Source organism: Trematomus bernacchii, unplaced genomic scaffold, assembly GCF_902827165.1.
Source record: "Trematomus bernacchii unplaced genomic scaffold, fTreBer1.1, whole genome shotgun sequence".
NCBI classification, from domain to species: domain Eukaryota; kingdom Metazoa; phylum Chordata; class Actinopteri; order Perciformes; family Nototheniidae; genus Trematomus; species Trematomus bernacchii.
Genome location: NW_022987602.1, coordinates 676,777 through 689,754, shown reverse-complemented (window position 1 = coordinate 689,754; position 12,978 = coordinate 676,777). Strand labels below are relative to the sequence as shown.

The following is a 12,978-nucleotide window of genomic DNA, read 5'->3' as shown; positions in this document are numbered from 1 at the left end:
ATGTCATTTCATTTCATTTCAAACCTTTATTTAACCAGATTGGTCCCATTGAGATCATAGATCTCTTTTTCAAGGGAGACCTGCAGCATATAGGTTCCACATGAAACATAAAACAATAAAGGAAATCATACATTATATTTACAGGATACATTTACATAGTTATAGTCTCCTTTAAAACTGGAGAGATTAAAAAATATGGATGAATAAATAAATGTTAACTGATAAAATAAGATATAAATGAACCAGCAAAAATCTTGCCTAGGGCAGCAAATTGGTCAGAACCGGCCCTGGTGTCATCCCCACAGCACCTCCCATTTGAAACATGTTCCCACGGCTATGTTTTCATATTTAAGTTTGTAGCGAGTAGAGGGCTGCTGGCAGGCCCAGACTGGCCATCGGGAGGGCCGGGAGGTTTCCCGATGGCCTTAATGTAGGCTATTGTGAACGCAACGCTGCGCAAATGTGGGTTTGCCTCACACAGGGTGACTGTCTGTCTACATGATGTGGCATCTGTTTCATATGGGTGTTTCCATAGATCTAGTCTCTTTATTTTCCCCTCAAAATGCACCAGATTGATGCATTTAACTCCAAAATTAAAAAAATATCTTACCAGGGGGGGCATGCCCCCGGACCCCCCTAGAGGATTTGAGGTCCACCCCCAAAATATGTTCACATGGATAGGTTCCCAAATACATTTGCAATTTTTTTTAAATAGTAACCCCTGTCCATATGTTTATTATTGGTGTGTGTGTGTGTGTGTGTGTGTGTGTGTGTGTGTGTGTGTGTGTGTGTGTGTGTGTGTGCGCATTAGTTTCAAAGACCCCCATAGAGCTCAGTTTATAACTCGAACCCTGAAAAAAGCAATCATGAAAATGTTTCCAATAAATGAATAAAATGATTTTTGACCACTTTGTTGTTCAGATATATCACATATTTGTAACTGAATGATACATTAATTGAAACAAAACACGGTATGAACTGAGGAGTGAGTCCCGTGAGTTTCATGTGTTTTCTTCACTCCGCTGGGAAACTGCTCTCATGTCAAGAAGCATCAGATCAGTGCATGCGCTGCATCGTCCAATCAGTGAGCGATACACAGTAAGGGGGCGGGGCGAGTGTCTGAGGATTTCATCGAAGGATGGTCTGGTGGTTCCTCGATTATAGCTCCTCCGTTATCGCTCCTCGCTCCTCGCTCCTCGGTCCTCCGGCAAAAATAAGGCCATTGGGACGCTACTCAAGATGGCGCAGACAAATCAACTTCCGGTGAGACCGAGACCGAGGAGCGAGGAAATGAAAAATAAGAGAAGTGAAACGCAGCCCCGGGGTCCTTCTCAGGTCGATTAAATGGAATCCTTGCGCCCCTCACTTGCGTCGTGTCCCTGCGTTTAGTCCCTCCCACCAGGGAAGCATGGAGAGACGCAAGGAAACCACGAGAAGCAGGGAAATGAGTTTAGAGCAATGGCACGTCCTTTCTTCCGGAGCGTCACGTGAAGCGACGTCCGTTTGTGATGACACCGCACAGCTGTTCGTCTGACAGCAGCTCTGTCCCCGTTATTTTCACGAACACCCTCGCCTCTGTTAGTACACATTTACTGACACAAACATTTGTATCATCTGTTGTAGACCCAAATACATTAAATAAAATAAGAACTCATTCTCAAAAAAGATAAACGCCATTCTTAAAATGTATAAACGAACAATAGTTGGATTAATATTGATTAGAGTGCACAATAGAAATAAAATAATTCAGAGAAGAAAAAGAGATATGTTATCTATCAAAACCCAGTTAGATTAACATTCATTAATCATTGGATTGCACACTTTGTTTGTGTGGATATGTAGCAAATTAACATGTTAAATAGCACTTAATGACTGACTGACTGAATGGAAATGACAATAAATGAAAATGTAAAACGAAAAAGCGATCATGAAAATGTTTCCAATAAATGAATAAAATAATTTTTGACCACTTTGTTGTTCAGATATATCACATATTTGTAACTGAATGATGCATTCATTGAAACAAAACACAGTATAAACTGAGGAGTGAGTCCCGTGAGTTTCATGTGTTTTCTTCACTCCGCTGGGAAACTCTGCTCTCATGTCAAGAAGCATCAGATCAGTGCATGCGCTGCATCGTCCAATCAGTGAGCGATACACAGTAAGGGGGCGGGGCGAGTGTCTGAGGATTTCACCGGAGGATGGTCTGGTGGTTCCTCGGTTATCGCTCCTCCATTATCGCTCCTCGCTCCTCGATCCTCGGTCCTCCGGCAGAAATAAGAGCCATGGGACGCTACTCAAGATGGCGCAGACAAATCAACTTCCGGTGATACCGAGGACCGAGGACCGAGGAAATGAAAATAGTCGACCTGAGAAGGACCCCCGGTCTCCAGTCAGTACCGCTGCAGACTCGCTGTTTGAGGGCTTGATAACCCACTCCCCCTCCACACCTCTCCACACTCGTTGGTTTGGAACAGCACTTAATGTGGCGGACCCTCCGCGCGAACGCGCAATCGGAGGGATAGTGTGTAGGGGTAGGGTGTAGGGGGCGGTTTGGGATTGGGCCTGAGAAGCCTTTATAGACTGTATTTGGTATACATTTGCTCTTTTTAAGAAGTTTCTAGGAGTATGACTGAGGCAGAGATGTACTCGGTGTACAAGGGGCTCCTCGTGCCCTCCTTGCTGCACACGCCAGAGAGTCTGAAATACTTTGAAGAGTTTGTTTTTCGCCCTGACGATATCATCATTGTAACGTATCCCAAGTCAGGTCAGTTGTCACGCTAAATTGATCAGTGGGCACCATGTATTCAATACTACCGTTTGGAATCTATTTCAGTTTAAAGACGTCACATAGAAAAGTAACGTGTACTTGTCATGGTAAACACCCTTTTTTCTTGGACAAGATGTCGGCTCCCGAAACATAGTTAAAGGTGTGTTCGACTCGCTTTTATTCACATGTAACCAGAACATTACACTTTGTAAGTCGCTTACTCTAGGCTACTTGAATTGTTTGGACTAACTTTCTCGTTATACCCATTTGATCATAAAAGTCTAGTTACATAAAGGCAGAGGAGGGAGAAGTACTCAGACCGTGTACTTGAGTCAAAGAGGAAGAACCAGAGAGAAAAGTTGTGATTTCAAAAAGTTACTCAAGTAAAAATACAAAAGTATAAGAATCAAAACATAGTTAAAGTACCAAAAGTAAAAGTAGTCATTGTGCAGATTGGTCCATTTCAGAATAATATATGTGTTATCATTATTGATCATTAAAGTGTTCTCAAAGCTGGTAAAAGTGCAGCTAGTTTTAATGACTTTGTATACTGCAGGGTAGCTTGTGAATTTACTCCAGGTGGAACTAAAGTCTGATTTTAAGAGTTGTTTTTGATCCAAATCGGCAAAGTAACTAAAGGTAATAAATAAATGTAGTGGAGGAAAAGTACACTATTTACATCTGAGGTAGAAGTACAAAGTGGCAACAAATTGAAATACTCAAGTAAAGCCTCAAAACTGTACAGCACTTGAGTAAATGTACTTAGCTTCTTACACCAGTGCATAATGGCAGTATGTGGAAAAAGGTAGCTTTAAAAAAAAATCAAAACAACTATCAGCACCTGGAACACATAACGTCTGCTGTGCTTTAAGCTACATATTGTAGGTGTACTTTGTTCCTCACTATTTGAGTAGCATTATTTTCTGCTTCCTCTGTCTCTACTGCTGGCCTGAGGGGAACAAAAAGGTGCAGCCTGACTGCCAAGAAATAAAAGGGGAGCCAACTTATATCAGCCAAAAAATATTAAAGTGGACCTATCATGCTATATTTAAATGATATATTGTAGGGCCATACCTATATAAGGTATATTTATACATTTCTGTTTTCAAAATACCAAACAGATCATGCAATTTAGCCATGCCTCATTTCGCTCTATGTGCTGTTTGCTGTCTACGGGGCTGATTCTGTGAGCTGCAGCTGACCACGCCCCCCTGCAGGAGAGGGGAGCCGTGCTCTGATCAAGTCAAGAGGGGTTGAAAAAAAGATCTCCGTCCTCCGTGTTTTATTATATTATTATAGGCCTATAGAGTCGTTATTCATTTGTTTTAAAGCTCAATAAATAACAAAGAAGACCTTTGACCGGCACTTTTCTAATTTTGTCCGGAAGATTTAAACTTTAACGGACATCTTGACCGGCGAAAGAAACTGAAACTGAAACTCTGCCGCACGGTCCCCTCGTTCCTTGGAAGAGGCGGAGAGGTGGGTGTTTGTCATCTGCTGGTGGACTAACCGGAGAGAATTACAGTGCTTGCCTCGACGGGGAGGGATTGCATTGAATTAAAGCAACGGGAGCAAACCCTTGCCTCGGGGAGGGAGAAAAAAGCCACAGCGGAGAATAAACAGAAGGGTAACCATGGTAACTATGGGCGGGAAGTCTTCTTCGCTGCTTTTGTGGCAGACTACAGCGCCACTTACAGGCCTGGCATATGTACTACAGCGTCTCCAGCGCTTTCGAGCGGCAATGGCCGGCCGTGGCCCAACCCCACATTCCCCTGATAGGTGGAGAGTTGGCCCAATAGCCGTAGCGCCACTTCTGTGACGTCAGTGAAGTGTTCAAATCTGGATCAGTTTTTATCAGATCCGTTGCAGCCCCTTTTTTAGAGATTTGGGTATGGAGGAAAAGAGAGAGGGTTGTGTTTTCTGACACTTGGTGAGTTCCCTGGAACACCGGGGACACATATTCATGTATAAAAGACGTACAAAAGTGCATTTTGCATGATAGGTCCCCTTTAACGTGATTCTAAGAAAAAGACAGAAAATGTTGCCCTCAAACACCCTTCTTTGTTTTCCTTTTAATATGTGCTTCATCATTTTCATGAACTTTCATGTACAGTTTATGCATTTCATTTAATTCCCCAGTTATTATTGTAATATTACATCTCAGCAGCACTTATTTCAGAAGGCCAACATAATCATCCACAGTTCAAGTGCTGGCTTGTCTGAAAATTCGCTGTGTCATTCTTTTACCCTCTTCTACATTTTCTGTCTGTCTCCACTGTCAAATCAAGCATTATAGCCCAAAAAACAATGTTAAACAAAAAAAGGATGATTAACTTTTTATTAATGTAACTATACCTGTGCATTTACCTCTTGTTTTCTTTGTTTAGGTACGACATGGACGCAGGAGATTGTCCCTCTGATCATGAGTGGAGGAGATCCAGCATCTGTGGAGACTCTTCCTAACTGGGAACGTGTTCCCTGGCTGGAGGAAATTCAGGCCTGCACATTTAACCTTGAACAGAGGGCGTCTCCACGAATGTTAACCACACACTCCCCGTACAACATGATGCCTCCATCCTTCTTTGAAGTGAAGCCCAAGGTATCAGAATCGGAAATACTTATATAATCTCAGGGCGACAATGGTTTTAAAAGATAAAATAGGATAAGAATGAAAGTAAAATGTCCAATAAAATATCAAATAGCACATATAAGAACCAAAGTTAAATGTCCAATAAAAGATCAAATATGATATTTAAGAATTAAAGTAAAATGTCCAATAACAAATAAACAAGATATATAACCATCAGAATTAAAGTGAAATGTCCAATTAAAGATAACAAGTCAGGTGCCAGATTGACTCAGAGGGCCTGACGCTCAGTCTGATGGACTTCCTGTGGCGCTCTGTGGTGCATCTTCGTGAAATGACTCTTTAATTTAGGTTTGCCTGACCAGGATGTCATGGAGTGGGTGGGACACATAGGCTGCATCTCACTTCGGTTAAATGGATTCCTTGCGCCCCTCACTTGTGTAGTTTCCCTGCGACTAGTCCCTCCCACCAGGGAAGCATGGAGAGACGCAAGGAAACCACGAGAAGCAGGGAAATGAGTTTTAAGAGCAATGGGACGTCGTTTTCTCCGGAGCGTCACGTGAAGCGACGTCCGTTTGTGATGACGCCGCACAGCTGATCGTCTGACAGCAGCCAGATCAGTGCATGCGCTGCATCGTCCAATCAGTGAGCGATACACAGTAAGGGGGCGGGGCGAGTGTCTGAGGATTTCACAGGAGGATGGTCTGGTAGTTCCTCGATTATCGCTCCTCCGTTATCACTCCTCGGTCCTCCGGCAAAAATAAGGCCACTGGGACGCTACTCAAGATGGCGCAGACAAATCAACTTCCGGTGATACCGAGCCCGAGGAGCGAGGAAATGAAAACTAACCGAAGTGAGACGCACCCAGAGTCTAAAATGATCCGTACCTTGGACAGTGTAGTGGCCAAAATCATAGTTTAAAAGTATGATTGCCGCTGAGGTAGGGCTGCTCAATTAATCGTATTTTAATCGCAATTACGATTATGGCTTGCAACGATTACGAAAACAACGTAATCGAAATAAAACGATTATGTTTTTATTATTATTATTAATTTTCTTTTTCTTTTTTTTTTAATTAATTATTTTTTTAATTGGTTTTTCAGTTGAATTATACTTAAAGTTCAGGGTAGTCAACTGTTAAAAACATACTGTTAAAACATTTTTTCTCCAATAAATTGATGTTTTCAAAGTAAATGGATAATCGTTTTTAATAATCGTGATATCAATTATTGACCCAAATAATCGAGATTATGATTTTTGCCATAATCGAGCAGTCCTACGCTGAGGCACCAGATAGCGAATCTTACGCAGGGAATTATCCAAGTCCAGACAAGATCACCAGTTCTGTGCATTTTATTCCTATCACAAAGGTACAATGAACAGGTTTATTTTCCTTAAGCTTTCCCTATGGCTTTCTTTCTTGCTTGCTTGAATCGCCCTGATAGAAAAGTTATGCTCTACTAGTGCTCTGGCTCCCACCACCACCTGTCTCCAATATATACAATTATACCAGGTGCCCTAATCACCCAGTGCCCAAAGATGCCTTCAAAATAAAAGCATAAAACTACTTTAACTAACTACAATAATATCACTAAATAATAGAACATTTACTATACACAAAAACAACAAGAAAACAAATGTTAAACTATTAAATAATATATAGCTCCAACAGACAGCGTCGTCTTTTTTGACACAGCCGTCAAAGATCATGTACTTTTTGTCTAGGCAGTAAATGAGCCATGAATGCTATGAGGAAATTCTTAACGGAACAGATTAAAATATCACACACAGTTTGTTTGAAGAAAAGTGTCTTCATAGATCCATCATTTAATTAATGGATGTTGTATTATCTCTGCAGGTCATCTATGTGATGAGGAACCCCAAAGATGTGTTTGTATCTACCTTTTTTTATCATATGACGGCTTCCTTCCTGGTAAACCCAGGCCCACAGACCGAGTTCCTCCACAAGTTCCTTGATGGAAAAGGTTGTTGTCACTTGTCACCACTAGCCGCTTTCACACCAAGTACTTTGCCGCACTTATGGCGCATTTCCACTACACGGTCGGCCTCGGCCACACTCGGTACGGCTCGGTACGGCTTGGCCGCGTTGGGCCTTAACAGGGCCGACTCACTTCATGCTGCGCTTCCATTACAGTTTAGGAACTGGGTAGTAACGCAGTGTAGGCGGAGCCGTGACGTCATCTTCAATGAGAAATCCAGAAACACAACACAGCCGTTAGCTGTGAGCACTCAGAGCTCACAGCTCCTTATATATGTTCAGAAACTCGACAAAAGTTAAACAAGTACACACCACAGACTGCCTGTGTCATGGTGAATACAGTCGCTGCTTAATTTATGTCTGTATAGGCCGTTGTTGTGAGTGTGGACGGTCGGGGCATATACTGCGTTAGCTTAGCCAATCTCCATCTAGAAAAACACGAATTTTAAAAGGTTTTTCGCCTGCCGTCTGTCTGCAGACTTGACAAAGCATTAATTCATGGTTTTTACTAACCGGTATCAGTATGTTGTTACTTCGGCATCATTTTGAAACGTGTATTACAATTAAATCACGGTCAAATATGTCCATCTTGTTGTAGTTCTAGCCCTCTTGCCAGCGCTCCTCTCTCTAGTTTAGCATACTCAGCCCGACTCAGCCCTGTTTGTTGGCCCCGATAGAACCACAATTTTCTAGGGCCAGAAAAGAGGGGAAAAAGTGGCCCCGCGCCGGAACGAGGCCTAGTGGAAGCACAACCAAAAAAGGGGACGGCACGACACGGCACGCTTAAAGCGAGCTACGCGCTGCAATGGAAATGCGCCATTAGTGCCCAGCACTTAGTGCCCAGCACTTAGTACCCCCATGGAACTAAGTACAGATCGCGTTCACACCGGAATAAGTTCCCTGAGGGAAGATTACGTAAATGAAGCCGCTGACGTCACTTCTTCTTCTTCTTCTGCTTTGGGTTTACTGGCAGGCCGCAAACAACTTCACGGCGTACACTGCCACCCGAAGTCCCCGGCTGGAAGTCCCCGGAGTTGGGGACTGGCTTCTACTGAAGCCTTCTGAGTAAATCGCCAGAACGCCGACACCTCCTCATCTCCACCGCTCCCATGTTTTTTTTTGTGTTGCCATAAGTTAGTCTCTCTCCGTTGGTGCGCGGGGCTAATGCTAATAATGCTAATGCCAGCAAATACAATGGCGGCTTCACAAAACTTTTCAGAGTTTTACGGGGCATGGTTTGCAATTCGCCCAGCCAATCGAAATTGGTACTTTTTTCTCCCCAGGATAGTCCCACCTCTCTAGCAGGCACTAAAGATGGGGGTAAAAGTTCTCGGAACTAAGTACTCTTTTTGGTGTGAACGCAAAATTCCAGGCACTATCGGAACTAAACGGGAAAAGTACGGGTAAAAGTACTCCGGTGTGAACGCGCCCTATAATGCTATTCATATTTATTAAAGATGCAATGTGTAAGATATGGCAAGAATTATAGTTTTGAACATGAGGGGGACAAAGAAAGAGAGCTGCTTTGAGTGGCTACAATACACCTAGGTCCATGTTCAGTTTGATTCTTTTTTGGTCAAAAGTGCTCAAATGGGCTGATGCCACATGTGAAGATTGGAATATAGCAGTGTTATTATCTGACCTGCTCTCAGATTTTCAGCAGTCTTGATTATTTTACATATTCTTGCTCACTGCTAAAACCCTAACAAGAAATGTTATTTGAGTAGATACAGATTTGAAACAAGTGTGATAATCTGCCAGTACAATGAAATAATTCAACTTAATGAAACATCTTGAAATAAGAATGATTGAAATAAGATATCTGAATGCTAGAAAAGTGACAAAGGTCTTAAAATAAACATAGTCAAAACAATATCATCAATATACCATTTGACATAACACCTTTTGAAATTAACATGAAGATAATTAACATTGACAATGTAAACAATAATTATAACTTAGCCTCATAGGGCCAGGCACCTAGCACATAACATTTGGCACTGAATAATACTGAATGAGACAACAAATATTATAATTAAATTATACAAATATTATTTTTTACCAGCTCTCAGAATTTCAGCACGTTTGATATGTTTATGTAATCTTTTACTGCTGTTAGTTAGTATTATTACTTTGATATCAGTAGTAGAGATGAAATGCTGACCCTTATTTCTTGGAGAGTTACAATTATAGTTATGGTTATAATTATTCATAATAATTGAATACTTGAAAAAAGAATGTCTTCTTTGCTTTACAGTTATGTTTGGCTCATGGTTTGACCATGTGAAGAGTTGGCTGAATGCTGAGGATAAAGAGCACATCATGCACATCTCCTATGAAGAGATGATATTGGTGAGACTCAGGAACAATCCTCAAATCCTTACAAGAATACAGTCTGTATACTGTGAGAGTCATTGCAGGACTAAGAGCTTATCTGTTTCTCTGCAGGACCTGAAGGACTCTGTGAGCAGACTCGCTCAGTTCCTGAATAAATCTCTGGACCCTGAGGTGATAGAGAAGATAGCCGACCGATGTTTGTTCAAGAACATGAAGAACAACAACATGTCAAACTACTCTGCGGTTCCTCGTGAATTCATGGACCAGACAAAGTCTGAGTTTCTCAGGAAAGGTGAGTGTTAATAATGAATACATACAGTACGCATTTAATTCCAGTATTATCAATTTGGATCTATAAAGAGAAGAGCCAAACTAAATGTTGTTTTGTCTGTATTATCACATAATCGAAATGACAACCAAATACAATATACAGGGTGTCCGCGGGGTCTTAAAAAGTATTAAAAGTAGATAAATCAATTTTGCGAAAATTAAGGCTATTAAAAAGTATTAAAAAGTATTAAAGGGCATTTTCCAAGGTATTACATGTTGTAGCTTGTTTTCAATAAGTATATGAATTGTCCATAGAGGTTGTATTCTACAGTCTGCCTGAATGTAATCATTGCGTAGGTGTGTAGTGTGATTCTGTGTAGTTTATTTATGGCATCCCGTTGGATCTGACGTCATCTGAACAGGACATCGCACGCTCACTGCTTGATAGCGCGAAGGCCCGTTTACGCCGGTTGTTAAACAACATCGTTATGGGGAAATGCAAGTCTGCGTCCAAATGGTTGGAAGATAAGGAGGAAGGACAATCAATACTGTATATAGTCAATGTGAGGTAAAGTGTGTCGCCAAGGTAACCGATTAAAACTCCAAGTGGCGATGAGGTCTTAAAATGTATGGAAAGGGTCTTAAAAAAGGTCTTAAAAGGGATTACATGTGACTTCAGAATTCCTGCATATAGCCTGATATAACTCAAACGCATTACATGTGGCATTCATTTACATTTTTTAGACAATTTAAACTAATTTCTTCAACAAGGTGAAATGTTCCTCCAAAACATGATGTTTATAATGACAAACACTTATACAGCAATGCCTTCAGCCTGGTATTATCTGTATCTGTATTTGATTGAAAACATTGATAGGTGCAATTCCCTTTTTTTTATGAATACAAATAAATACAACAAAAACCAGTGGTTGATATGTTTGTCTTTGTCTATTTAAACTCTGATGAAGACACAGTTACGTAATAAAAAGGCTGCAGTTCAGTCATGTGCTCCAGTTCCTTTCTATTCCCTTATGATTCAGAGGCATTCCGCTGAAAGACACGAGGAAAACTTGTTTCAACAGTTTCACATACCTTTCCTTCAAATGATCTGATTCCTTTTTTTCTCCATGCTGTGTTTCAGGAATTGCTGGAGACTGGGAAAACCAACTAACAGTGGCAGAAGCAGCGTACTTTGATTCTGTTTACAAAGACAAAATGAAAGATGTGAAATGTAAATTTGTATGGGATTTAAAAACACTTAATGGAAATAATTAAGTCATTCCTCTCTGTAATGATACTCTAAACCAGGGGTCACCAACCTTTTAGGGTGAGGGCTACTTTCAAAAAATAAAACAAGTCGGGGGCTACTTTTACTCCTCTTTTGTTTGTTTTTTGCAGTGTATATATTTAGCACATTTTAACATTATGATATGCTGACCTTTAACCTTTGTGTGCTGTTTGGGTCTGTGGGACCCATTTTCAGTGTTTACTAAAATAACATGTATGCAATTTAATTATTTTAACCTGCTTTATTTGGGGGTGGACGGGCCTCACCTCCTCTAGGGGGGTCCGGGGGCATGTTAAGTGAAATGCATCAATCTGGAGCACTTTGAGCACAACATGAATTGATGCAGCTCTCAACACTCAGATGAAAGGGAGCTGTATACTTTTCAATAATCCAAACATCTTTAGAATATGATCACAACCAATAACAAATCATTTAAACTGGTTTATTCTTATCTTATGTTACCTAGTTAGCATTCTTTCCTTTTATTTATGCTTATTTTACTAATCACTGCCCTTTAAACTGTTTTTTGTTTTTTTTTACTGTCCTATAGTACACATTGGAATGATTACTTACTTTATCTATATTAAATAGATAAAGGTGTGCTCTCCCTAGCTCTCTCTCTCTCTCTCTCCCTCCCTCCCTCCCTAGCTCTCTTGCTCGCTCGCTCTCTCTCTCTCCCTCTGTCTCGCTCGCTCACAGAGGCTGTGTGCTCCTCCGTGGCGATGACGGCTTGCGTTAAAAAATAATAATAAACATATTTGTAAAGTGGGGGGACACAAACGGGATTTCGAAAAGAGCGGGGGACATGTCCCCAGTGGAAATTACGCCATGCGTGTGTGTGCGTCAAGTGCAATAAATATATATGCAAGTTGCAACACACACACAGAACTCTACCCCTCATGTGTTGTATAGGCTGGCACGACTAGGCTGTGTTCAATGGGGCTGATGTGTTGTGTAGATTCTGCCAGAAGGGAAATCAGCGGGGAGGTGCCACATTGCTTTTCTTCCCGACTGCAACGCTGGTCCCGCAAATCAAGCAAGAACGTGATTGGTCGATACTCATTGTGGGGGGTGGGGGGAGGAGGGGTGTTAGATAGATATAGAGTTGTAGTAAGTAGATAGAGTTCGCTATGATTTAGGTTTTGTTTATGCATAGGGTAGATTCTTTTAATTACATTTCCTTTTTTGTTTTGTGTATTTTATACATTTTGGATTTGCTTGGCGAGCTATTTTCAGAACATGCCCCGCGGGCGACTCACGTTGCCCCTGCGGGCGACCAAGTGCCCGCGGGCACCGTGTTGGCTACCCCTGCTCTAAACCCTCTTTGTGTTCACACTCCAGTAGGTACCTCCAGGAGAACATTTTGCATTGCACAAAAAACCAAGTCACTGTCATGGCTGGTAAAATGTGTTTTTAAAAGTGCTTTCTAACGTACTGCCTACTCAATCTATTTTTACTTCATACTGACTGTGCAATTAACAATAGAGTATGCTATTACAGTATGCTCGAGCAATACAGCTTTTTTGGATTAAACAACTACATAAATTGAGACTTGAACGAGTAAATGTTGGATACCATTTTTTTTACAAAAGTAAATCAATATAGAATTCTTGATAGTTTACATTGTTGACCAAAACCGACATATCGTCTCACATACTGTTACTCTACTATTGTTATTATCTAGAGTTGTGTGTTGTCGGTGGCCAAATAAACAACATAAAAATGTT

At 41.2% G+C, this 12,978-nt stretch overlaps 1 protein-coding gene across 2 annotated transcripts; it reads left to right on the top strand.

Annotated features, from left to right (window-relative positions):
* Positions 1–2,492: 2,492 nt before the first annotated feature.
* LOC117482605 (sulfotransferase 2B1-like) lies at positions 2,493–11,343 on the top strand. Of its 2 annotated transcripts, XM_034130755.1 has the most exons (7): positions 2,493–2,767; positions 2,904–2,930; positions 5,158–5,369; positions 7,216–7,342; positions 9,614–9,708; positions 9,805–9,985; positions 11,105–11,343. In XM_034130755.1, exons 1-7 carry the CDS (start codon positions 2,629–2,631, stop codon positions 11,236–11,238), a joined length of 915 nt encoding a protein of 304 aa, XP_033986646.1. In that variant the 5' UTR covers positions 2,493–2,628; the 3' UTR covers positions 11,239–11,343. The 2 variants fall into 2 exon arrangements, with proteins under 2 accessions (XP_033986646.1, XP_033986647.1); XM_034130756.1 differs by lacking the exon at positions 2,904–2,930.
* The last annotated feature ends 1,635 nt before the right edge of the window (positions 11,344–12,978 follow it).

Excerpts from the sequence above, each read along its gene's own strand:
- LOC117482605 (XM_034130755.1), top strand. The coding sequence starts at position 2,629 with ATGACTGAGGCAGAGATGTACTCGGTGTACAAGGGGCTCCTCGTGCCC. Across the intron at positions 2,931-5,157 it reads CTCCCGAAACATAGTTAAAG|GTACGACATGGACGCAGGAG; the intron begins GTGTGTTCGACT and ends TTCTTTGTTTAG. Across the intron at positions 7,343-9,613 it reads CAAGTTCCTTGATGGAAAAG|TTATGTTTGGCTCATGGTTT; the intron begins GTTGTTGTCACT and ends TTTGCTTTACAG.